This window comes from Odocoileus virginianus, chromosome 9 (assembly GCF_023699985.2).
Source record: "Odocoileus virginianus isolate 20LAN1187 ecotype Illinois chromosome 9, Ovbor_1.2, whole genome shotgun sequence".
Lineage (NCBI taxonomy): Eukaryota > Metazoa > Chordata > Mammalia > Artiodactyla > Cervidae > Odocoileus > Odocoileus virginianus.
In genome coordinates this window covers 60,323,994-60,349,339 of record NC_069682.1, presented here as the reverse complement: position 1 = coordinate 60,349,339, position 25,346 = coordinate 60,323,994, and the positions used below count along the sequence as shown (strand labels likewise).

The following is a 25,346-nucleotide window of genomic DNA, read 5'->3' as shown; positions in this document are numbered from 1 at the left end:
GATTATTTAGAGAAGGCATATAACATCCAGAGTACTGTCTTAGGTGCATGGTAACCACTCCATACACATGAGCCTCTGCTGTTAACTCTACTGATCTGGGCTTCTCCAAGAAGGCACTTTGACAGATGCCCCCCCACCATATTTATGTACAAAAGGCAACTAGAGTGCCAGCCTCCCTGCCCACAACAGACCTCCCAGCACTGATCCAGCTTCTTTCAGACAGACTTCCACTCTACTCCAACAATCAGCACGTTTAATGGGTGTCCCCTGTGGCACTGTCCCCTGCCCCCTCTGAGGTTCGAATACCATGGGCTCGGACTCGATACAAGCACGTGAAACGGGGGTGGCCCCAGTTGCTTAGAATCTGGATCTTCACCTTGGGAAAGGCAGCTGGGGGTTCATTCTGGAGAGACAAATGGATGATGACAATGTCTGCTCTCCCAAGGGCTGCCTTCCTCCCCAACCTTCCCTCACTGTCCCATTCTCTTAGACCCCTCACCTCCCAGAGGCCAACATACCTGTAGGTGGAAAGTCTGAATCTCAGATTTCTCCACGTTGAAAGTAAATTTCCCCAAGAAGATCTCAGTTTCGTCATCAACTTGGAGGCCCTGGTAAGTGAAGAAGGAGTGGAGGAACAGAGACACAGGTGGAGGTGGAGGTGTTGAGAACCTACTATGTGTTCCATAGTTGTATACACACTCTCATTTATTGTTCGGTGTTAGGACGATAGAGTGTGGAATCTGGGCTCAAAGAAATCAAGTTGCAAATTTAAGCCTGACCACTTGTTAGCTGTGTGACCTTGGGCAAGTTACCTCCCCTATCTGAGCATTACTTTTTCTTGTCTGTTAAGGGGGGAGATAATAGCACTTCATAGATTGTTGTGTGGATGCAAGGATATATAATCCATGTAAAGATTAAAGGACTCAAAACAGATTAAGGACTCAATAAACCATAACCAATATTTGAATATGGTAGTTATTTAAGGCCTATGGCAACCCTGAGAGGCATCCATTTTATGGATGAGCAAGCGAAGACTCAGTAGCCCCAGTTTTCATGTCTGCCTTGTGCTCTGTAGGAAAATCCCCCACCTCCTTGGCTTCAGCCCCACTTACATAGACTGCAAAATCACGGGGGGCGCTGTTAGCTCCCCGGGTGTGTGCCACAGTGGGCGGTGGATGCTGCAGAGTGATGTCGCTCAGCTGCACACGACCCGGCAACCTGATCACCACCTGGCCCTGGTCACCCTCAAAAGCCCAGCAGTTTCCAGGGAACACATCTGGCTGCAGGGGGGTGGACAGATCTTCAGAACCACAGGACTGAGCAACTGTGGCCTTTCCCCAGCCTCCTTGGGCATTGGTTCTGGTAGGCCCTTCCATCAGCTTGACCCTATCAAGGGCCCACCCAGAACTCCACCCAGGACTCTAGTCTCTAGCAGTGCCAGAAAGTGTTAGTTGCTCAGTCGGGTCCGACTCTTTGTGACCCCATGGAGTAGCCAGCCGGGCTCCTCTGTCCATGGAATTCTCCGGGCAAGAAAATGAGTGGGTAGCCATTCCCTTCTCCACGGGATCGTCCTGACCCAGGGATTGAACCCAGCATTGCAGGCAGATTCCTCACTGTCTGAGCCACCAGGGAAGCACTGCCAGGTCTCCAGTATTATGTTGTCCTCCACCTCACCCAGAGCCTCACTCCAGGCAAGCCAGGCCCGCCTCTAGGCGGCCAAATTATGCCCAGTAGGGTCCCCCTGGCGCCATGCCCTCAGCTAAGTCAGGTCCAACCCCAGGAAGCTGTGGGATCCTTTCTCCAGAATCCGCCCCTGGTTCCCTTCTGGGATCTAGGTTCCAGGCCCACCTCCAGGATAACCGTGGGCGGTCGCGCGTAGTTCCAGAAGCTGAAGCGATTCCAGAAGTAGGCAGTGTTCGCATCCTCATAGTCCTGGGATGTCTTCTCTAGGTCGATGGAGGCTCCTGGAGCAGGGAGAAGCAACTAGTCAGAGGCTCCCAGGCCAGACCCACAGCGAGGGCAGTGTCCATCTGAGGTCGGTCTGTCTGGGCCGATCTTGTACATAGTTCTGTCTGAGACTGAGTCTCAGTCTCTCTCTGGGTCTTACCGACAGAACTCAGCGCATAGTCAGGTTTCCGCACAAAGTCCTCACTCAGCCTCTGGAATACGAGTTGGGCCACTCTCTGAAAAGAGAGAGGGCGGAGCCTTGAGGGGCGGGGCTTGCGGGCAGGATTTATACTGGGGCGGAGTTCTCGGGGCGGGGGCGGTGGGGCTCAGGTCCGGGCCCTTAAGACTCAGGGCGGAGGGAGCAAGGCTCCAAGGTGGGCGGGGACTGCACGATGGGCGGGGCCACTGGGCCAGGCTCCCAGCGGCCAAGCTCCTGGACCGGGTTCTGAGAGCAGGCTGCATCTACGGGACTCACCTCGCTGTTGGCGGCGCGAACGCTGGACATCTCCGTGTGGAGTTTAACCAGTTCAGCCTGGAGCTTCTGCAGCTGCTGCCCCTGGGAGCGCACGCGCTCGTGGTATTCGCTGCAGGCAGAAGGTTGGCACGCTGCAGTTGGCTCCCTGTCCCCCTGGCCACTTCCCGTAGGATCTCCCCACCACAACAGAAGCACCTTTGAGGCCCCCAGCTCCCCACCCCAGTGCCCTCTTTCACCTTAGAGTCAGCATCTCCTTAGGTTCCTATTGGAGGGAGGAGGGAGGGACAAAAAACAGCGCTGCTTAGCTCCCACCTCAGTGTGGGAGTGGCCAGATATAAAGGGCCTTCTCTCTGAGGACTGCCTACCCCCTTTTTCCTGACCTTACAGCATCTCTCCAAGACAGAACCTCACGCACCTCTGGACACAATCCCCCAGAAATCTCCTGTTTATAGCCAGCCTTTCATTAGGGTGATAGCCTCCAGCACTGCCTCCCTCCCCAGTGGCCCGGAGGACTCCCCACAACCTCCAGGTTTATAGCCTGCCAACCAGCCAACCCCAGGAGTCTCCCCGACTCACATTTTCCAAAGGAGGGGCGAGGTACAGGAGCCCCCACCAGAGTGCTGGAGAAAGAAGGAGTGGTCTCAGGGGAAGGGAAGGGAAGGGAAGGGAGGAGGTTTCTCAGGTGAAAAGGTGACAGTGGGGGGAAAGGGGCTTGAAGGAGCTCAGTTTGAGGAGGGAAGGCTCTGAAGGGGACTGTGAGGAACTGTGAGCCTCTGAAGGGACTGAGTGGGCTGAAGGATATAAGACAAAGTGTAGCAGGTTTGGCTTCAAAGCATCCAGGGCTGGGGCCCTGGGAACAGATCACCCTCTCACCTGCCAGAAAGAAGCTCAGCAGTGACACAGCCGTGAGCAGGAAGCGGATGGAACAGACCTCCCTGAGGAACCGAAGGGAGGCTGAGGCCTGGAGACCCCAGAGAATCCCCAGCCCCCACCCCAGGGTCCTAGACCCAGCTCCTGTGAACACAGGTATGAATCGGCTCAAGCCTCAGCCGGGTCTGGCCCTGCTCCCCACCCCCTCCAAAGAGCAGCCCCTGGGGCTCCCCCTTCCCTCCCTCTGACCTGTACACACTGACCAGCACCTCTCCTACCAGGGATAACAACATGCTCAGCACCTGGAAGAGTAGGCCTGAGGAGAAGAAAGGGGGCTCAGAGAAGGGACTAGGCTTAGGGAGGGAAAGAGATGGGGGGAGGGGCTCACAGAGTGGTGTTGGAGGTTCAGAAAAACCTAGGAAGGGGCCTCAGGAAGAGAGCGATGCGCTAGGAGACTTAGATGGGGACAAGGAGAATGGATTCTCATTCTTAGAGAAGGTGAGTCGGGCTCAGGGAAGAGGCTGGACAATCAGACATGGGCCGGGGGCTCAGAACTGAAAACAGGGCCTCAGAGGTGAGAAATGGAGTTCGGAGGGGGGAGCCAGAGGGGTCAGAGGGGATCTGGGCTGGCTTGGCCCGTACTCAGGAAGCTCTTGGACACGTGCGGGGGAGGCATCTCCTGCCTCAGATCCAGAGTCGGGAGAAGGTCGAGCTGCTCCTCAGAGACTGCGGGAGAGCCAGGCGGTTCTGCGAGAGCCAAGGGCTCCATTGGGGCCTTGTGTACCGCAGGCCCACTGTTTCCCCAGGACCTGGCTGCAGGTTCCCTTAGCCCAGAAGCAGGGCAGCCTCACAGGCTTTGGTCGCACAGAATCCACAACCCTGGGCTCCTGCAGCACTCTGAGGCCCCGCTCCCCACCCCGGGAGGCTCGTTCTAGTCGTTGTACCACCCCCACCCCCCGCCAAACGGCGGTGCCGCCCCCAGCCTTAGGTCTTGATACGGGCCTATTTGTCGGGTAGCCGCTGGTGCTAACAACCGAGGCCACGCCTCCTCGGCGGTGCCCAATCACAAACTTTTCCCCGCCCCTTCCCAGGACCATCCACCTCACTGAGACCGTCTTATTCTTTGCCTACTCTTTTTTTTTCCTTCAGGCCCCGCCCCCTAGGAGGTGCCCAGATAGTTTTATCCCGCTTCCGCGCCAAACCCCACCCCTTAGGCCCGACCCCTTCCCTCCGCTCACCCGGGTTCGACCCCGCCCGCACCCGAGGCCCCGCCCCTCACGGTTGCCGCGCCACAGGCGGTCTGCCAATTGTGGCTCCGAGGCGCCGGCTTCTGCCGAGAGCTTCCAGCCCTTGTGGTTCCTCCGGGCACTCCAGCGCTCAAGGCGGGCTCACCGCAGCTCGAGCCCCGGGCTCGTCTGCCCTCGGGCTCCCCGGGCCCCGGCCCAGCTGACCGGTGCCCGCAGCTGTCCCCCGAGGTGACGCTCACAGAGCTGTTGCTGTTGTCGCTGTAGAAGTTGGGCGTGTGCTTGTGCTGGGACGCGGCAGAACCCGGGCGGGGGCTTCGCCGCATCCTGACCCGGGGCTGTGGCCTTCCGACGCCAAAGGCACCGTCGCGGCCTCCAAGGCCCTCGGCCCTCCTTCAGCTGGTGCGCGCCGCCCGGACCCCTCGACCCTGCGTGCAGCCGGCGGGCCCCGTGGCCTGCCGCAGCCCTCTCCTCTGTAACTGGGCCTGGCTGCTGACTGCATAGAGGAGACTACCGTCTCCGTGGAATGCCCTGGCCGGCGTCACAGAGCCAGTCGTGACGTCCCTGGGAGCCTTGGCAGTCTCCCTTATTCTTTCCCAAGTTAAAGCACGCAATGACATTACAGCATTTCCCAAAACACCCTGTCTAAAACTAGTGCTTAACATGAAAGAATTTGTCCCCCTTCCTGCTTTGTTTTTCCCCTTAGCACTTGGGTGTTTTATTTCATTCTTCATTACGTGTCACTCCCAGTAGAGCAGTAAGCTTTATGAAGGCAGAGATTTTTCTTGTGTTCACTACTGTATCTTTCAGCACCTCGATAGATAGTTTCTATCTAGCATGTAGTGTTGTTCAGTGGGTCAGTCGCTCAGTCGTGTCTGACTCTTTGTGACCCCATGGAATGTAGCATGTGGTAGGTGCTCATGTATCTATGAAGGAATAGATGTTAAGAAGGGGCAAGGGATCACCCCCATGTGGCACTTCTCAATAGTCTTTTTAGTCTCTTTTGCTCTAAAAACGCTTCAGGCTCCTCCTCCTCTCATCCTAGTCATCAGGTCAGAAAACTCTGACCTCAGGGATCTGTGATCTCTTCTGGGTGGGGAATTCAGTACCCCTCAATCACCATATCTTTTCTTTTATACAATTGATGCCTTCAAACTGTGGTGCTGAAGACTCCTGAAAGTCCCGAGGACAGCAAGGAGATCAAACCAGTCAATCTTAAGGGAAATCAACCCTAAATACTTGTTGGAAAAACTGATGCTGAAGCTGAAGCTCCAGTATTTTGGTCATCTGATTCAAACAGCGGTCTCATTGGAAAAGTCCTTGATGCTGGGAAAGATTGAGGGCAGAAGGAGAAGAGGGCGTCAGAAGATGAGATGGCTGGATGGCATCACCGATGCAATGGACAAGAACTTGGCAAATTTCGGGAGATGGTGAAGGACATGGAGGTCTGGCATGCTGCAGTCCATGGGGTTGCACAGAGTTGGACACGACTGGGTGACTAAACAACAACAACAGTATCCATACGGACACGCAGACCATCTGAGTCACCTAGAACAGAAAGGAATCACACTTAGTCACAGTCAAGAGACCAAATGTTCCCAAATTCCTGCTGTGTAGCAGAGTAGTACCAAAGTGGCTTCTGGAATTCAGGTCCCAGCCACACCTTGAGATATTATGTTAGCATTTCTAGAGTGGGAGCAAGAGTGCATTTTTAACAACCACGTATGATCCTGATTAAAGACCACACTTTGAAAAGCAGTGCAGTTCATCCTGCGCATATTACACAGTGGGCAACCAGGCCCAGAGAGGAGAAAGGATTTTCCGGAAACCGCATAATGAGTGACAGCAGTTGGAATTCCAAAACCTTGCCCTGGAGCTTAGTACTCTTTCCACCACATCCTATTTTTGTTGAAATGTTAGGACGTGGATGTAGGAGCTCTTAAAGGGTCGAGGCCCAGGGAGAACCAGCCAGGGTGTGTTCCAACCCAAAGAGGAGGCACCTGTGTTAGCTTCCAGAGGCATCAATAACTCACTTGAGGGACTTCTGTGGTGGCCCAGTGGTTAAGAATCCACCTTCCAATGCAGGGAAGACAGGTTCAATCCCTGGTCAGGGAACTAAGATCCCACATGACATGGGTCAACTAAACCTACACTCTGCAACTATAGAGCCCTCTCACTCCAACTAGAGAGAAGCCCACAAACTGCAGTGAAAGATCTGGTGTGCTGCAACTAAGACACCATCCAGCCAAAAAAAATAAAATAAATTTTAAAAAAGAAAAAAAAAAAACAAAGCAAAAATACCTTGCTTGACTAGATGCCACAGAGTTCAGGGGAGGGAGGGAAGAGAAGGCCAGAGCAGTGACACCTAATAATTCTGGTCCCCTCTCCACCCTCCTTTGGGTCCCAGTGTCTCCATCTGTCAAATGGGGAGATGAAGCCCTCTCTTAACATCTAGGAGCTTTGAAGTGTAGCCTTGCTTAGGAATAGACTCACCCATGCCTCTTGTCTGGTATTGTATAGACCCCAAAACTCATTAGAGCACGTTACACCTGGGGAATAGGCAGAATGAGACTCTCCAACCTCAGTACAGTTATCCCTTGCTTTTTACAAAAGACCTATTTTAGTACTGGTTTTTGCTCATGAAAAGAAACCTGAAGATTTTCACTTTCACTAAAAAAGGCAAAAAGCAAAAATAGCATTCCCAGTGAGCTGTTACAAAGGCAGCTTGCACCCAGAGCTGCAAGACTGGCACCGCCATGTTCCTTCCCCAAGAACTACAAACTCAGCATCTCAGTATAAAGCCTCCATAGCCTTGAACTGTCTGTGAGCATCTGTGCTTCATTCAGATTTATTTTGTACATCCAATAGCAAGATGTATCCTAGGGTGATTGCTTTTTTGCTTTCTGCTACTTTGCCTTAGGACAGCAGGGGAAATCTGTGCTGAGATGGAGCAGCTGAAGCACAGGAAGTGACCACGTCTGGTTCAAGAAACTGGCAAGACCCAGCTCCTCTGACTGCCTCCTCTTATCTGCTGCTGCCACCTGATTGATACATTCCTTGTACTCTGGCCAAACTGAACAAATCATAGGTCCTGGAACATGACCTTAATTTCTCCCCACTTCCTGGATGCCCTTCTCTGCTGAACTCCTGTCCTCAAAGCCCAATTTAAGCAGTCGCTCCTCAAGGAAGCCTCTCTGGCCTCCCTCCCCTGACCAGTGTAGCCCTGACCCTCTCCTCTCTGATGGGGATCTAGGCTTTGTTTGGTGTTGGAGTTCATGAAGCAATTTGGAAGAAATGCCTGAATCACCTCTGTGATGGCACCTCCTCTCCCCCTTCACCAGGGGTGACACAGCATGTATTCTGTATATAGGCAGTGTCACCAATGGCCCTGAGATGCACTCAACACGGAGTTATTGTCACTCATGGGTTCAGACTGTGAGACACGGTCATTCCTTCATTCATTCAAAGTACTTCACATCTGTTTCAGGATTAATAATCTAAGCTAGAAGGACCATGTCCAGAAAAATGCACACATGATCAAAATTTTAGACAATTTCAAGGGTTTGCACACTCCCATGTATGGTTCCACCAGTAGACCTGAAGATTTTGGTTAAGAAATGTTCTGGGACTTCCCTGGCAGTCCAATGGTTAATCTGCCTTGCAATGCAGTGGACATGTGCTCTATCTCTGGTTGGGGAAGATCCCACATGCTGTGGAGCAACTAAGCCCATGTGCCACAACTACTTTGCTGCATGCAGCAGCAAAGACCCACGACAGCCAACAAATAAAAATAAAAAGCTACATAAATCTTTAAAAAAAGAAGGAGCATTTTGAATACCTGCTATATGCAAGCTAGGGACGCACGTTCACTCATTAATTCAAAAAATACTTTGAGTGCCTACATTCTAGTGCTGGGGGCTAGAGGGTTCACTTTTTTTTTTTAAATGTTGTTTTAATTTGCTTGACTAAGAGGTGAACAGGGAACAACATGAGGCCCCATGTCCCTGAGTCCTCACAGGCTAGCAGAGGCCAGACTGGGTCCAGCCCTCTCCCCTGGCCTCCATCCCCACATGGTCGCATCTGCCTCCGCCAATAAGAATGCAGGACAGAGGCTGAAGCTGGGGCAGGCAGGAAGGACTAAACTGACCACAGGGACCTTACTTACCCCTATCTTTCTGTCCTTTCACTCCCTCCCTACCTGTGACCCCCAGGCCTGCTGATTTTGTGTTTGACTAAAGGGCAGGAATTGCTGAACCAGTTGGGTGAGTCCAGTGCGTCAGAGGCAATTCAGGTGGGCAGGAGGGCAGTTGGGCAGAGGCAGAGCCAGTGGCTCTGGGACAATGGCTCTGACTGTGTGTGTGCGGCGACTAACAGGGCTGCCAGACACCCATGACCGACAAGTGAGGCTCAGCTTTCGAGGTGAGATCTGCAGGGATGCTCTGAGAAATTTTAGAAATGGGGAGCTCTGGCCCCTCCTCTCCCCAGGTCCCCCACTTCATCTCTGGGCATCTCTACAGGTTGTCTCCTTTGTCCCTGAGCCCGATGTTTCCATCTCTCTGCCTCCCTCCCTCCATATCTTCTATGGCTCTTTGAGGGTGAGTCCAGGGGGTTTGGACTCTGGGCCAAGAGGGGATGGAGAGATGATTTGTGTGTGCATAGGGGGAGGAGATGATAAATGACTAGATTCAATTCTGAGTAGGTTTTACCCAGAAAACGAGAAGAATTCACTGTGGTCGAGAGGCAGATATCGGTGAGGTGAGTGGGGTTGGGTTCTGGATGGAGAGAAGCTGATCTGTACCCCATCTGAGTTCATCCTGGGGCTGGGGAGAGATTAGTTCTTGACTGATAGCCCCAGATCAGCCCTAATTGGGGAGGACTGGTTCCTGGTTTAGGAGATCAGCCATGGAGTTAGCTTTCAGTTTGTTGGCTCCTACTTCAGGTTTGGAATAGGCTATGGATTTCGGGTCAGTGTCAGCCCAGCATTGGGTGTCACAAGGTTCTTCCTATTCCCAGCTCTTCCATTGGCCGCACTGTGGCTGGGGAGTGTCTGTCTGTTCAGGTGGTCAATTGCAGCCGTGTGTTCAGCCCCAGGTAGGTAGGCCTGGGGAACCAAGGATGCAAATGGGGTAGGGGGGACCTTGGGGCCATTCTCTTGGGTCATTCTTTTGTTTCATGCCGCACCCCCAGGTTTCTGGGGACACTTGTGATCTCCCTGCAGCAGCTACAGACTGCCTGGCATTTGGTGCTGCGGGAGGCCTTAGTGGACAAGAGTCTGCATGTGTCTCCAGTGAGCTCCACCAGCCCCCCAGCCTGCCACCCTCAAGCCTGAGGGTCCCTTTAGAAGTGGGTTCCATTTCTCAGAGGGGAAAACTCAGACCCAGACAGGAGTGGTAACACGGCCCCTGAGTCAGGGTGTCTTGGATTACAGCTCCTGGGGCCAAGAATCAGGTTCAGCTCTGAGGACCAGGGGTGTGGCAAGGGAAGAAGATGAGAAGTTCTGGCCCCATGACCCTGTACCAGGTGCAGTTCTTGTCGGAGACAAAAATGAGCCTGGGTGGATTTTCCTGGTGTTTCATGGGGAGTCAGCGTAGCCTCATAGAAATGAACTTGGGTTCAAATCTCAAGTCCTCCACTTCCCATCTGAGACCTTGGCCAAGTTATTCAGCTTCTATAGGTCATTTCCTCACTTACCTTATGTGGAGTCCTACAAAATGTCGAGCTTTTCACTCAGCCTGCCATCATTTGTTACGCTCTGATTACAAGCAAGTGCAGTTCTAAGCAATGAGGATTGAATGGTGAGCAAAACCAGATAAGGACTTGCCCTCTTAGACCTCCATATCTACAGAGAGAGGCAAACATTAAACAAATATTCATGGGACTTCTCTGGTAGTCCCATGGCTAGGATTCCATGCTCCCAAGTCAGGGAGGGAGCTGTTTGATCCCTGGTCAGGGAACAAGATGCTACAAGCCATAATGAAAAGTTCGGATGCTGCAACTAAAGATCCTGTGAATTGCGATAAAGACCTGGCACAGTTAAAAAAAAAAAAAAGTTAAAAAAGAATATTCACAAAAATGAATGTAAAAATGCTTATGAAGGATGTTACAAAATAGCTGTTGGGGGTTGGGAGAATATATAAGGGAGAGATGTGACCTATATAGGGTTCAGGGCTCTGTGCTTGAGCTTAGAATTGAAAGATATGATAGGAGTTAAATAAGTGGGAGGGGAGACTGTTCCAGGTGGAAGAACCAGCATATTCAAAAGCCCAGGACCCTGAGATAGCATAACTGGGGTGCAGGGCAAAGCAGAGCCTCAAAGAGATGCAGCTGGAAAGTTTGGCAGGGCCCAGACCATGCAGAACTGTGAAGGCTACATTAGTGCATTTCCAAGAGCAATGAGAGAATTTTGGAGTTGTGTTGGGCCCCTTCAAGAGGTTACTTGCACTTGGTAAGTTCTTAATAGCTTATGAGTAGTCACTATTATTGGGGCTTCCCTGATGACTCAGATGCTAAAGAATTTGCCTGCAGTGTGGGAGACCTGGGTTCTGTCCCTGGGTCAGGAAGACGCCAGGAGAAGGGAATGGCTACCCACTCCAGTACACTTGCCTGGGAAATCCCATGGACAGAGGAGTATGGCAAGCTACAGTTCCGTGAGTCCATGAGGTCGCAAAGAGTCAGAAACAACTGAGTAACTAACAATTTCACACTTTCAGCCACTACTATTAATAATCAGAGAGGAACCAAAGTCACCACTGATGGGGCCAGGAGGGTCTCTGTTTATAGGTGGAGTAAAAGGCACTGTCTTTGGGGTTTTCCTAGCCTCAGGGTAGTTTGGGTGGCCTGAGGCCCACTGTGGATTTGGTTTTAGGTCCAGGTGGAACTTGACCTGAAATATCAGCCTTCAGAGGGTGCAACTAGAGTCTGGGCACAAGAGGGTTTTGGAGCACCCATTCGGGACAGGTAAACCTCCCACCCACCTAAGCAAGGCCCAGGCAGGCCTCAGTAAAGGAGGATGGTAACCAGTTCCCCTGTGGATCTGCTGGATGTGATTACTCTTGGATCCATGCTGCCCAGTTTGTAACTTTGTAGTCACACCTGGCCCTCTCCTGTCATTTCTCCTTCTCCCAGCTCAGAGCTGCTCATCCCCAATGTGGGCTTCCAGGAGCTGGAGTAAGTATGTGGGGATGACCTGGGTTACAGGGTCAGTCTTGGGATTGGGACCCAGTGATGTGAGGTCAGTTCCTGGGTCTGGGATCAGTACTAGACCAATTCCAGGGTGAGAAATCAGTCCTAGAATAAGGGGTCAATTCTGGAATTAGAGGGCTCTCAGGTTCAGAGTCAAGGATGGGTCCTAGAGTCAGGGACGTCAAGAGATGGGTGCCCAGAAATGGGTGAGAGGTCCCAGACATGTTCCTGGAGGGCCTTTCCTGTCAGGCCTGGGGAGGCCTGGCTGGAGCGGCAGGCAGTGGCACTGGGCAGGCTAGCTCGAGGAGCAGGTCAGCAGGATGATGAGGACAACGAGCTGGAGCTGGAGCTGGAGCTGGACGATGACCCTGATGTGGAGCTTTCTGGCGTTGTGTTCAGCCCACTCAAAAGGTAACTTGTAGCCCTGCACACCTGCTCCCCTAGCCTACCAGTGTGTCTGTCAACCTCACCTGCTCATACCTGCAGGCCCATGCCTGTCCACCCGCATAAACACAGAGTTCCAAGGGTATGGGTGGGGAGTGGATATCCTGAGGTCAAGGGTCATTCACTCTTTGGCATAGACACTGCCGCATTCACACATGCAGTTACACTGATTCACACATGGCTTCTGGAACCCATGAAGGTGATGTCAGCTTGATGAGGGCAAGGAATTTAACCTCTTCTGTTCTCTGCAGCGTTCCAGTGCCTAGAACAGTGTTGGTGCATAGCAAGTGCTCCATCAGTCTTTGTTGAATGAACGAATGGTTTTAGGGCTCCAGAAATGAGTCGAATTCTGAGCGTAGAGTTGAGATGGAGGCCAGACAAGACTGGAAGGACTTAAAAACCAAAAATTTAGGGGGAGAAATCTCAGCACCAGCACCAAGCAAGAGTGTGTGTACAGAGGGGAAGGAAGTGAAGTGAGAACTGACTGTAACCCCCTCTCTGCAGCCGAGCTCGAGGCCTGGCCTGCGGGGATCCTTTCCAGTGTCCAGGGCCCAGGACTTCCAGGTACCGCTCTCCCTCCAGGCCCAAAACCTTGGGCTCTCCACACACGTTCTTCCCTCTAACCACGGCAGGTTGGCTACTTTCCTCCCCCTTCCTCACCCTTCAGGTGGGGGTCACGGTGCTGGAGGCCCAGAAGCTGGTGGGAGTCAACAATAACCCTTATGTGGCCGTGCGCGTTGGAGAGCAACGCCGAGTGATCGCCACGGTGCGCGGCACCAATTGCCCGTTTTACAGCGAGGTGGGTGCAACCAGGGAAGGAGGAGCCTGAGAGAGTGGGCGGGACCCAGGAGAAGAACTATGCATGAGGGGGCGTGGCCTGGGGGGGAATGAGCCTATTGGCTGGCCTGGGGCCAAGCTCTCGGTGCTGGAAAGGGTGCAAAGGCTGTGGTCACCGAATTGGGGTGCAGTGGGGAAGGGGGGAAAGAGGGCGTTCTCTTTACAAGGGCTAGGGGCCAGAGGGTGTGAACCCTTCACGTATAACCTGCTGTCACTTCTCTTGCTTCCCCACTTCAACCCAGTACTTCTTGCTTGAATTTCATGAGACCCGGCTTCACCTCCAGAACTTGCTGCTGGAAATCACGGTGAGAGGGTTAGGGGTGAGAGGTTGCCATCAGAGAAGGACAGATGCTAAGGATCCAGACTAACGCCACCTTTCCCCAGGCTTTCCATTGGCAGGCCCTTCCCTTTATGGCCACTCGGATTGGCACCTTCAGGATGGACCTGGGCATGATCTTCGACCAGCCAGGTACTGAACCACCACCCCACCTCACCCCCGCGCCGTCACTGAGACTCCTCTACGTGGACAAGGGAAGCGGGCCCGCTGGGCACCGAGCCCGGTGTACTAATGTGTAAGGAGCAGTCTCTTCCTACGGCTGACTGGCAGGCACGCACTCCTGCTCCTCGCTACTGAGCCGGACTTGAACCCCGGCCATTGTCCAACTTTCTAATCCCAGCCTCCACGGCCACCCTGCGCATCCCGCCGGGCCGCGTGACCCCAGGGCCCACTCCTCTGTTCCCAGATGGCCACTTCTATCAGAAATGGGCCCCACTGCATGACCCCCGGGACACCTGCGCCGGGACCAAATGCTTCGTCAAGGTCACTTTGGCCGTGAGGGCACGCGGGGATCTGCCCCCTCCACTGCCACCACCGGACGCAGGCCACAGTTCGAACATCGAGAAGTGAGCCGGGGTGGGGGGCGGGGATGGGGAAGAGTAGGACCGGGCGAGGCTTCCGGGATGCGGAGGAGAGGGGCCGAGCCTCGGGCTTCTGGGCCCCTCAGCGCCCGTCTCCCCTAAGAACCTATTGCTGCCGCGTCGGGTGCCAGTGGAGAGGCCGTGGGCGCGGCTGAGAGTCCGCGTGTACCGCGCGGAGGGGCTTCCGGCGCTGCGCCCCAGGCTGCTGGGCAGCCTGGCCCATGCCCTGCTGGGCCAGCGCGTTCCCGTGGACCCCTACGTGCGGATGTCTTTCCTGGAGCAGCGGGTAAGTCCCTCCCATCCCCAATCGGCGGAGGCCCAGGCCCAGATCCGCACTGACCACTCTCCGCCTGTCTTCGTCCGGCGCTCAGGGCGAGACGTCGGTGCGCAGTGAGACCATGGCGTCCGAGTGGAACGAGCAGCTGAGCTTCGTGGAGCTCTTCCCGCCGCTAACGCGCGGCCTTCGTCTGCAGCCAAGGGACGATGCGCCCCTCGTAGATGCGGCCCTCGCCACGCACGTGCTGGACCTGACACTGATCTCGCATTCCGGCCGCGCGGGTAAGTGCATCCTGCCAAGCTTGCTGCGCTTCCTCCCCAGGCCCTGTCTGCCCAGGGTCCCGCCCCCGACTGCAAACCCCATCCTCCCGACCCAGCTCAGTTTAGAAAGTCGGGTCTATGCCAGTTAACTACTTCGCTCCAAGCCGACCCCTCCCTTCACAGTCCCACTTGTCGCCCTTAGACTACAGACCCTACCCTTGGTTTGGTTTTGTTGACAAGAATCTTAATTACAGCTGAATATCCAGTAATCACTGCAGCCCAGGTCTTCTTACAGATTTACTTACAGGAAAACAAGCCCTGACCACATTAACGGTTGACTCCCAACCCTTACCAGGTCACCTGTAGCTCCACCCCAATTCTGACTCCACCTCCAGGTCTCTGGCTCCGCCCCCAGGGCGGCTTTCCTGTCAAACTGCTCCCAGGGCACTTCCCCGGTGGTCCAGTGGTTGGGAATCCTCCTGCCAATGCAGGGGACATGGGTTCAATCCCGGGTCCGGGAAGATTCTGCATACCGTGGGCCAACTAAGCCGGTGCACCACAACTACTGAAGCCCACGCCCTAGAGACTGTGTTCCCAACAAGAGAAGCCACCCTAATGGGAAGCCCGAGCACCGCAATTAGAGAAAGGCTGTAGGCAGCAACGAAGATCCAGTGCAGCCAAAAGCAAACAACTAAATAATAGTTGTTTTTAAAAAATAGTTCTCCCAGGTCTTGGTCCTTAGCTCTCGGCCCCTAGCTGTTCGAAGGCTTTCCTTCCAGAAGTCCAGAGGTTCAATCTGACACCCCTCTTCCTTAGCACAGACTGAGCTAGTACCCACCTGCTCCACGCTTCCCTCCAAAACACTGTTTTTGTCCCCTTCACCTCCCCACAGCGGGGTTTAACCCCACCTTCGGCCCACCCTGGGTACCTCTCTATGGCTCACCCCCCAGTTCGGGTCTTCAGGATGGTTTTCAGAATCTCAATGAAGGTGTTGGCCAAGGCATTTATTTCCGAGGCCAACTGCTGGTGGCCGTGTCCATGGAAGTGTTGGAAGGGAGAACTGAACCCGAGCCTCCCCAGGTTCCACAGGGGTCCAGGTTGTCTCAGCTCACAGGAAAGAAGAAAGCCAGGCATGGCCAGATTCCTACAGGGATACAGCAGCACCGGGGTGCCAGCTCCAGTGTTGATGCACCTGAGATTCCTAGTGCCATGGAGGTGGAAGTGGAAGAATTGCTGCCACTGCCAGAGGTGGGGCTGAAGTTTAGTAAGGGGTTCGGGTACACACTCTCAGCTCTGGAGTGTGTACCCGGCTCCCAGGCTTTAAACACCGGGGCAGGGGGGTGTCTCAACTTGGTGACTTGGGTGAAGACTGCAGTGTGTGTACACATGTGCTCCTATGTATATTACACACATGGAAAGAGGAGGGTGACAACTCAGAGATGAGCCAGAGAGGACTAAGTCCCAGGTCCGATGAACTGGGACAAGGGGCGGAGGGAAGCAGGATACCGGCAGCGAATCTTCTAGGCCTTCGTTGCATGTCCTTCTGTGGGCATTGTGACCAAGCCTAGTCCAGGCTGCAAACTGGGAGGGTGGGGGCTGACTCCATCCTGACCCACCTTTCTCAGAATGCCCTGGCGCCCTGTGAAGATTTCCTGCTCTTCGCTGTGCTCTTCGAGGCCACCATGATCAACCCGGCCATGGCCACCCAGCCCATCAGCTTTGAGATATCCATCGGTGTGAGACCTAACCAAAGCCCTAAGGGCAGTGGGTTTGAGGGTGGTCACTCTCGTTCCAGACTTAGGCCACAGTTAACCTTCAGTAAGGGGTGGGCTCTGACTTAACTATTGAGGCAGAGGTTGAGGGAGGGAACCCTCAGGCTGGTACCCACTGACCCTTGTGGCTCCGGGCAGGTGACGCAGGTCGAAGAAAGAGTCAAGGGTCCAGGGCAGGGGAGGAAGCAGAGGACACAGAAGGGGAGGAACAGCTCCTGCTGGAGTCAGACATGGGAGTCGGGCCAGTGGAGGAGGAGGAGCTGGGAACCCCAGCTCAGCGGCCTGAGCCCATGGATGGCAGTGGGTGAGTGCTCCTGGTGGCTGGAAGGAAGGCGTTGGGGGATTCCTAGCAGCCTAGGACTGCCCCTCGAAGACTCTGCTCCTCTGCATCCTGCCCAGGCCTTACTTCTGCTTGCCCCTACGTCACCGCAAGCCCTGTGTGAGCGTGTGGAGCCGCTAGGAGAATCACTTGTGGCGTCTGCAGAGCAGTAACTGTGTGCGGAGAGTGGCCGAGAGGCTGGTGAGAGCAAGGCGGGTGCTCACAGGGCAAGGCCAGGATAGAGGCGCATTCGGGACACCCTGACCTATGAAGGGGAGCTAATGGGTAAAGCACCAGGGTTACCCAACACCTCATCAGGTGCAAGCTCCCGGGAGAGCTGAGAAGGCCAGAAATTGTGGGAGGGCTGGAATTCAGAACGGTTGGACCCAGGAAGAACAAGAGTAGAGCTCCTGGGGGCCTGGACTCACAGCCGTGGAGCCAGCCGAGTGCTTGAGAAACTGAACCCAGAATTAGTTGGCGACAAAGAAGGGTGGGGCCAAGAGGAGCACTCGTGAGTGGGCGGGGCCTTGGGATGAGGGTGTGGTTTAAAGGAGGTGGAGTCTGACCCTTTCCCTTTGGCACAGGACCAGGGGTTGCAGGAGGTTGAGACTCTGCAGCGCCGGCCAGGACCTGGGGCCTGCACACGGCTGAAGCAGGCACTGGAAGAGCTGGTGGCGGGCAGCAGGTGAGCGGAGAGCCTCCCCTTCCTTGCTGCAGACTCTGAGGTAAGGGAAACCCATGATAGCTGTCTGGACCCAAGGACCCTGGATGCTGCAGTCTGATCAGCACTTTACAGGAGTGAGGAGATGATTGTGGAGGGAACTTGATGGAAATTATTGGATGTTAGGCCACTCCCCTTCAATAAACTCTTACCCCTTCTCCACTAATCTCCACACATCTTCCAGTTCCTCAGATGAAGAGCCACTGATGATTTAAAAAAAAATTTTTTTCCATTTATTTTTATTAGTTGGAGGCTAATTGCTTTACAATAGTGTAGTGGTTTTTGTCATACACTGACATGAATCAGCCATGGATTTACATGTATTCCCCCTCCCGATCCCCTCTCCCACCTCCCTCCACCCCCCCACCCCCCCATCCCTCTGGATCTTCCCAGTGCACCAGCCCCAAGCACTTATCTCATGCATCCAACCTGGGCTGGTGATCTGTTTCACCCTTGATAATATATGTGTTTCGATGCTGTTCTCTCGAAACATCCCACTCTTGCCTTCTCCCACAGAGTCCAAAAATCTGTTCTGTACATCTGTGTCTCTTTTTTCTGTTTTGCATATAGGGTTATCATTACCATCTTTCTAAATTCCATATATATGTGTTAGTATACTGTATTGGTCTTTATCTTTCTGGCTTACTTCACTCTGTATAATGGGCTCCAGTTTCATCCATCTCATTAGAACTTATTCAACTGAATTCTTTTTAATGGCTGAGTAATATTCCATAGTGTATATGTACCACAGCTTCCTTATCCATTTGTCTGCTGATGGGCATCTAGGTTGCTTCCATGTCCTGGCTATTATAAACAGTGCTGCGATGAACATTGGGGTGCACGTGTCTCTTTCAGATTTGGTTTCCTAAAAATATGGAATGCTTCACGAATTTGCACGTCATCCTTCCACAGGGGCCATGCTAACCTTCTCTGTATCGTTCCAATTTTAGTATATGTGCTGCCGAAGCGAGCACGCCACTGATGATTTTGAAAGAAAAGGGATATGCTCTAAATTATCCCTAAAAAGAATCAGTGGGGGAGGGATGATATGAGAGAAAGCAGAGGGCCTTGTAGTAACTGAGGTGATGGTTGAATTGAATCTAGGATGAATAGAGTGATAGAACTGGATTCAAGGGCAGTATGGGTTTGTGAAAGTGACATCTCAAGACTCACTAATGAATTGTCTTAGGGGACTTGGAAAATGTGAGAGAAGAGTTATGAATGACTCCTGCGATTTTGACTTGAATAACTACGTAGATGGTGCTATTTACTGAGCTATGGAAAATGAGAGGAGGGTGGGAGGGGAGAGAATGTCAAAAGTTCATTTTTGGACTTGTTAACTCTGACTTTTGTTTTTAAAATATTAATTTAATTTCTTTATTTGGCTACTCTGGATCTTAGTTGCATGTGGGATGTTTAGTTGAGGAATGTGAATTCTTTAGCTGTGGCATGTGGGATCTAGTTCCCTGACCAGGGATCAAACTCTGGTTCCCTGCATTGGGAGTGCCGAGTCTTAGCCACTGGACCACCAAGGAAGTCCCTGAGATAGACTTCTGTTACACTTATAAATGGATATGTCTGTTAGGCTATTAGCTATGAGTTCAGTTCTAGGGAGAGTTCAAAGCTTAAAATGTAAAATTGGGAGGTGTTAATACAGAGATGGGACTGGATAAGATAATCTAGAGAGCAAAAAAAGGAAAAAAGAAAATTCCAGGGACCTGGCAAGCTCCAGCATTTAGAGGGAGGGAGGAAGAGGAGAACTCGGCTAAAGACTTGGTTGTTGATGGTTACTTTTCTTTCTTTATCTCAGTCAACCTTTCAGTTCAGTGAAACACTGAGGTGAACACAGTTGACCCCACCCTCCTCTTGAAAGACTCTCTTGCTGACTTCAATGTCCCTGGTTTTCCTTGGGCTTCCCTGGCCATTCTTTCTCTTCTCTTTTGCTGGTTCCCTATCTTCTTGACCTCTGAATGTTACAAATTTCATGTACTGTGTCCCTGGGCTTCACTGTAAGGCTCTCTTCTCTGTCTATGTTCTCTATGTCTCCAAAAGAGCAACCATATTTAATCCAATTTAATTACTTGCTTGATTTTTTATATGACGCAATGAAACTATTTCTATTTTCACTTCACTGATTTTTTCTTTGAAAGTTTTAATTTCTTAGTCGTGTCTGATTCTTTGTGACTCCATGGAACTGTAGCCTGCCAGGTTCCTCTGTCCATGGAATTCTCCAGGCAAGAATACTGGAGTGGGTTACTGTTTCCTCCTGCATTGCAGGAGGGTTCTTTACCATCTGAGCCACAAGGGAAGTCCTAGTTATTTTATTACTAAAATTATTCTTCAGCAGGGAAATTTCAATGAAAGATTTACTCATATAATATTTCACTTTTTATAGCTTTATCCAGTGTGGTTTTGTGTGTGTGTGTGTGTGTGTGTGTGTGTGTGTGTGTGTATGCCGCTCACACATTATTTCTACCAGATCTAATTTTCCTGAATCCAGTTTTGTGGATCTAAATCTTGTCAAGAAGATATTTTTCTCTTGTCAATTTTTAATCAGTAGCAATTTTAATAAGTGAAGTTTTAAAAATTATACAGTTTGGCTCAGTTCAGTCGCTCAGTTGTGTCCGACTCTTTGCGATCCCATGTACTGCAACACGCCAGGCCTCCCTGTCCATCACCAACTCCCAGAGTCCACCCAAACCCATGTCCATTTAGTTGGTGATGCCATCCAACCATTTCATCCTCTGTTGTCCCCTTCTCCTCCTGCCCTCAACCTTTCCCAGCATCAGGGTCTTTTCAAATGAGTCAGCTCTTCACATCAGGTGGCCAAAGTATTGGAGTTTCAGCTTCAGCATCAGTCCTTCCAATGAATACCCAGGACTGATCTCCTTTAAGATGGACTGGTTGGATCTCCTTGCAGTCCAAGGGACTCTCAAGAGTCTTCTCCAACACCACAGTTCAAAAGCATCAATTCTTCGGTGCTCAGCTTTCTAGATAGCCTTGACTAGATGGACCTTTGTTGACAAAATAATGTTTCTGCTTTTTAATATGCTATCTAGGTTGGTCATAACTTTCCTTCCAAAGAGTAAGTGTCTTTTAATTTCATGGCTGCAATTACCATGTGCAGTGATTTTGGAGCCCCAAAAAATCAAGTCAGCCACTGTTTCTACTGTTTCCCCATCTATTTGCCATGAAGTGATGGAACTGGATGCCATGATCTTAGTTTTCTGAATGTTGAGCTTTAAGCCAACTTTTTCACTCTCCTGTTTCAGTTTCATCAAGAGGCTCTTTAGTTCTTCTTCACTTTTGCCATAAGGGTGGTGTCATCTGCATATCTGAGGTTATTGATATTTCTCCTGGCAATCTTGATTCCAGCTTGTGCTTCCTTCAGCCCAGCGTTTCTCATGATATACTCTGCATATAAGTTAAATAAGCAGGGTGACACTATACAGCCTGATGTACTCCTTTTCCAATTGGAACCAATCTGTTGTTCCATGTCCAGTTCTAACTGTTGCTTCCTGACCTGCATACAGGTTTCTTAAGAAGCAAGTGCAGTTTTGACCCTTGTCAGTCAGATTGTGTCTGCCAGTAGAAGTCTTGAAGTAAAGAGCATTATAAGTTAAAGAGATAAGCTCTGGGAGCAGAATTAGGTGAAAAATCCTTGGAGTCACTTATTTTATATATATATATATAATATATATATATATATATATATATAATATGTATATATATTTAAATTTCCACAATAAAAAGTTAAGAAATCATTGAGGGGGGGTAAAAAAGGGGCCCAAATTCCATGGATTAAAATCATTTTACTTAACCCAACAAGTATTTCTTGAGCATCTATTAGGTGCCAGGCCCTGAGGATACAGTGGTAATCAAAATGAAGTCCCTGCCATGGCTTACATTCTATTTAGAGAGAGAGAAAAAGCAGAGATGAAGATGGAGAAAGCAGGAGGGATTGTTGAGATGGGATGACCAGGGAAGGTCTGTGAAGAGGTATTTGAGCAAAACCCTTAACAAAGAAGGGGAGAATGAGCTATGGGAAGGTCTAGGGCCAAACATTCCAGCATAGGGAGCAGCTAATAAGAGGCCTTGAGGACGGTAATAGGCTTGGGGTATTCAAGGAGGAGCAAAAAGGCCAGTGTGACTGTAGGGTTGAGCTTGAGGGGAGAGTAATATTTGATGAAGACAGGGAACTAAAGAGAAACAGAGCATGTAAGGCCTTTTATGCCATTAAAAATATTTTTATTTATTTATTTTGCTTCACCAGGTCTTAGTAGGCCTGCAGGATCTTCTATCTTCATTTTGGCTTATGAGGTCTTTAGTTGTGGCATGGGAACTCTTAGCTGCAGCAGGTGGGATCAAGTTCCCTGACCAGGGATTGAACCCGGGGCCCTCTGCATTGGGAGTGCCAAGTCTTAGTCACTGGACCACCAGGGAAATCTCCCCATTAAGACCATTGTAAGTATTTTGTTTTTAACTCTGAGATGAGAAACTTCTGGGGAGGAGTGAAATGGTCTGAAAAACATTAAAAAGCTCATTTGGAATGCTGTATTGAGAACATTCTGTAGGCCAGAGGGTAAGAGTGGAAGAAGTGAGAACTGCTAGGTGGCTATTGCAGTAATCTTGGTGAGAAGTGATGGTGGCTTGGACCTGGGTTGGCCTGGGAAAGGAGGAAAGTGGTCAGATTCTGAATGTATTTTGAAAGTAGAGCCTAAGTGATATGACATGTCCATTGGGTCGCAGAGCCAGACACAACAGTGACTGGACAACAACAACAACAAGTGATATGCTGATGGGTTGATGTGGAATGTGAGTGAGAGAAAGAGCAGTGAAGGAGCCTTGGAAGGTTTGAAGTGAAGCAGGGTTTGCTTTTAGACGGATAGGGTGGGGCAGTCATTGGAACTCATGCACCTGGTTTGGGCATGCATTGCTGGAACTATCTTTAGTCTGTGTTGGAACTGTCAAGTACAGCCCATGTGAGCCTTTAATATGCACTTGAATCCTCCGAGTATAAACATGCAGACTTCTGACAGAGCAGGTCAGGGTGGGGCTGAGATTCTATGTTTCTAACTAAGTCATACCAATGCCGTTGGGCCTGGGTTACACTGAGTAGCCAGGGCAGTAAATAGTTAATTTATAGTACATTGTAGGGCTCCAAAGTGATGCTGGCCTTGATGAGCTGGGAAATGGTCCAAATACAGAAGCCATCCTTAACTGAGGAAGGATACCTGTTAGTTTTTCATTTTTAAAAAATTAATTTGTTTTAATTGGAGGATAATTACTTTACAATATTGTGGTGGTTTTTGCCATACATCAACATGAATCAGCCACTGATGCACACGTGTCCCTCCATCCTGAACACCCCCCACCTCCCTCCCCCAATCCCTCTGGGTTGCCCCAGGGCTGTTACTTTTCTTTTTTAAAGATTATTGTATTTTCTGGCTGTGGTGGATCTTCAGTGCCCTGCAGACTTTTCTCTAGCTGCGGTGTGCAGGCTTCTCGTTGTTGTGGCTTCTCTTGCTGCAGAGCATGGGTCCTGGAGGCTTCAGTAGTTGCAGCTCGTGGGCTCTAGAACACTGGTTCAGTAGTAGTTGTGGTGCATGGGCTTAGTTGTCACACGGCATGTGGGATCTTTCTGGACCAGGAATGGAACCCACGTCCCTTACATTACAAGGCGGATTCTTAACCACTGAACCACCAGGGAAGCCCCAAGGCTGCCTGTTTGCGAACAAGACTGAGATGAGCTGTGAGGGAGGCTGGTGTGGGAGACTGCTCTGAGGAAGGTGGCCCCTAACGGACAATGTTCCTGACTGCCACGCCTGCCCCTGCTCATGAAGACAATTTTGCCACGGTGCTGAGCGCAGGACAATGACCCAGCCCAACGCCCTGGATCGATGCCGAGGGAAACTGCTGGTGTATAGCCTGGTATGGTCTAGGGAAGGGGGTCAGGGGAACCCAGCAGAGACCTGCCACTCATGTTCTCTTCCTGACTTTTCAGAACCTGTTGGCAAAGCAAGGATTGCGGCTCCTATGGGGCCTGAGGCAGAGAAACGTGCCAGAGAAAGTGGCGCTGGCCAAGAAGCTCCTGCTGAAATTGCGCTTTCTGGCCCAGGAGGTAATGCCTTACCCATCCATTCCCTGACCCTGAATACCCTTTCTCCTAAGCTTACCAGGGGCCTTTGGGTAGGACTGACCTAACATTAGTCCTGTGGATCCATGCCTGGCCGTAGGATCCATTGCTCTGAATAGAGGACCAAGTTCCATTTGGAGCAGCTAAGGGTGATGTATATTTTAGGACCCAGCAGGGATGCAGGGAACAGCCAGGATCTCTTTGGAAGAAGATTTCAGAGTACATTCCTTGCCATGACTTCCCTGGTCTGAAGCTCTGAACACAACACATGGGAAGGGTAAAGGAAATTCACATTTTTAGGAAGTTTCCTTTGCTAAGTATCTGCATGTGTTATCCTGTGTAATTCAACAACCGTGGGAAGATGTACCTCATTTGACAAGTGCAGACACTAAGGCTTAAAAAAGCAAAGTGATGGATCCACTGTGTCATGGCTGGTTAAGTGGCAGAGTTAGACTTCAAAGCCATTTCTGCTCCACTCTGAAGCTCAGTCATTCCAAAAAGTTTTGACGACCGGAACCAATAGGTCCTCAGGGTCAAAGAGTGAGTAGTTGGATATTGGTCTCAGATTTTTTTTCAAAAAATCATATTTATGCATTTATTTATGGCTGGGCTGGATCTTTGTTGCTGCATATCAGCTTTCTCTAGTTGCAGTGCATGGGTTTCTTATTGCAGTGGCTTCTCTTGTTGTGGAGCATGGCCTCTAGAGTGTGGGCTCAGAAGTTATGGCACATGGGCTTAGTTGCTCCTCAGCATGTGGGATCTTCCCAACCTAGGGATCGAACCAGCATCTCCTGCATTAGCAGGTGGATGCTTAACCACTGGACCACCAGGGAAGTCCTTGGTCTCAGATCTTGAAGGGCATGTTGGAATTTGGCAAGTATGAAAGAATAAAGAGCATGTGCAAAGACACAGCTGGAAAGCAGAGTAGTGGAAGGAGAGGTGGGGAACACTTCAGAGAAATCAAGTTGGGAGGAGGGAAAACTAAGGAAATCAGGCTAACACATGCTCCAACATGGTGAACCTTGAAGACCTTATGATAAATGAAAAAAGCCAATCACAAAGGGGCAAATACATATGATTCCACTGAAATGAGGTACCTAGAGTAGTCAAATTCTTAGAGAGATGGTAGGATAGTTATTGTCAGGGCTGTGAGGGGAAAATGGGAAGTTAGTGTTTAGTGGCTACAGAGTGTCAGTCCTACTGATGAAGAAAGTTGAAGAAGCTTCTGGAGGTGGGCAACAGTGATAGTTTCACGACAATGTGAATGTCCTACCTAACTGTACACTTAGCAGTGGCTGAGATGGGAAATTTTACATTATGTGTGAGTGAAAGTGTGGAAGTGTTAGTTGCTCAGTCATGTCTGACTCTTTGCAACCCCATAGACTGTAGCTCACCAGGCTCCTATGTCCATAGAATTCTCCAGGCAAGAATACTGGGGTGGGTTGCCATTCCCTCCTCCAGGGGATCTTCCCAACCCAGAGATTGAACCTGGTTCTCCTGCATTGAAGGAAGATTCTTTTTCACCTGAGCCACCAGGGAACCCCATGTTTTGTGTATTTTAACATAATTTAAAAAAAAATAGACCAGAAAAAAAAAGTCAGACCTGTAGGGGTAGGGCATCCAGGGGAGAGATGTCCAGGACATAGGGGGCCAGGTGGACCTGGGGTTTGGAGGGAGATCAGGGCTGGAGATGGACTTCTGGCCTGTCCATCCAGTGGAAGCTGTGGGAGCAGGTGGTCTCAACTCCAAGTTCACCGCTGTAACCCAGTTCTCTGCCTGCAGCCCCCGTCGCCCCTCCTGGGTGTGCTGGTCTGGATGTTAAGTGTGCGGCGCCGTGTGGCCTGGGCCCGGATTCCTGCCCAGGATGTGCTATTCTCTGTCGTGGAGGAGGAACGGGGCCGGGACTGTGGGAAGATCCAGAGCCTGCTGCTCACAGTGAGGGGT

At 51.2% G+C, this 25,346-nt stretch overlaps 2 protein-coding genes and 1 non-coding gene across 5 annotated transcripts in view; 1 reads left to right on the top strand and 2 right to left on the bottom strand.

Moving 5' to 3' along the window:
• Positions 1-236: 236 nt before the first annotated feature.
• SPAG4 (sperm associated antigen 4) lies at positions 237-5,051 on the bottom strand. Of its 3 annotated transcripts, none has more exons than XM_020894046.2 (12): positions 4,553-5,047; positions 3,935-4,039; positions 3,542-3,608; positions 3,296-3,357; positions 2,999-3,042; positions 2,659-2,684; positions 2,423-2,531; positions 2,108-2,183; positions 1,849-1,964; positions 1,113-1,280; positions 519-608; positions 237-403 (listed from the first exon to the last, which is right to left on the bottom strand). In XM_020894046.2, the coding sequence occupies exons 1-12, from the start codon at positions 4,860-4,862 to the stop codon at positions 254-256; spliced, it is 1,323 nt and encodes a 440-aa protein (XP_020749705.1). In that variant the 5' UTR covers positions 4,863-5,047; the 3' UTR covers positions 237-253. The 3 variants fall into 3 exon arrangements, with proteins under 3 accessions (XP_020749705.1, XP_020749706.1, XP_070328679.1); XM_020894047.2 differs by having other exon boundaries at positions 3,935-4,018; XM_070472578.1 differs by lacking the exon at positions 1,113-1,280 and having other exon boundaries at positions 4,553-5,051.
• A 6,622-nt stretch (positions 5,052-11,673) lies between these two features.
• The window catches only part of LOC110137577 (fer-1-like protein 4), a 40,795-nt gene continuing 27,122 nt past the window's right edge, over positions 11,674-25,346 (top strand). Inside the window, 17 exon segments of the mRNA XM_070472574.1 lie at positions 11,674-12,129; positions 12,667-12,701; positions 12,704-12,726; positions 12,830-12,961; positions 13,242-13,304; positions 13,384-13,468; positions 13,743-13,912; positions 14,021-14,203; positions 14,289-14,475; positions 15,347-15,702; positions 16,080-16,188; positions 16,365-16,530; positions 16,626-16,746; positions 17,130-17,230; positions 23,110-23,197; positions 23,271-23,387; positions 25,185-25,337. Coding sequence (XP_070328675.1) covers positions 11,921-12,129; positions 12,667-12,701; positions 12,704-12,726; positions 12,830-12,961; positions 13,242-13,304; positions 13,384-13,468; positions 13,743-13,912; positions 14,021-14,203; positions 14,289-14,475; positions 15,347-15,702; positions 16,080-16,188; positions 16,365-16,530; positions 16,626-16,746; positions 17,130-17,230; positions 23,110-23,197; positions 23,271-23,387; positions 25,185-25,337 — 2,298 coding nt within the window. The 5' untranslated portion in view covers positions 11,674-11,920.
• On the bottom strand, positions 18,134-18,240 carry LOC139036902 (U6 spliceosomal RNA). Its single transcript, XR_011489756.1, has one exon. It is a non-coding gene; the product is annotated as a U6 spliceosomal RNA (small nuclear RNA).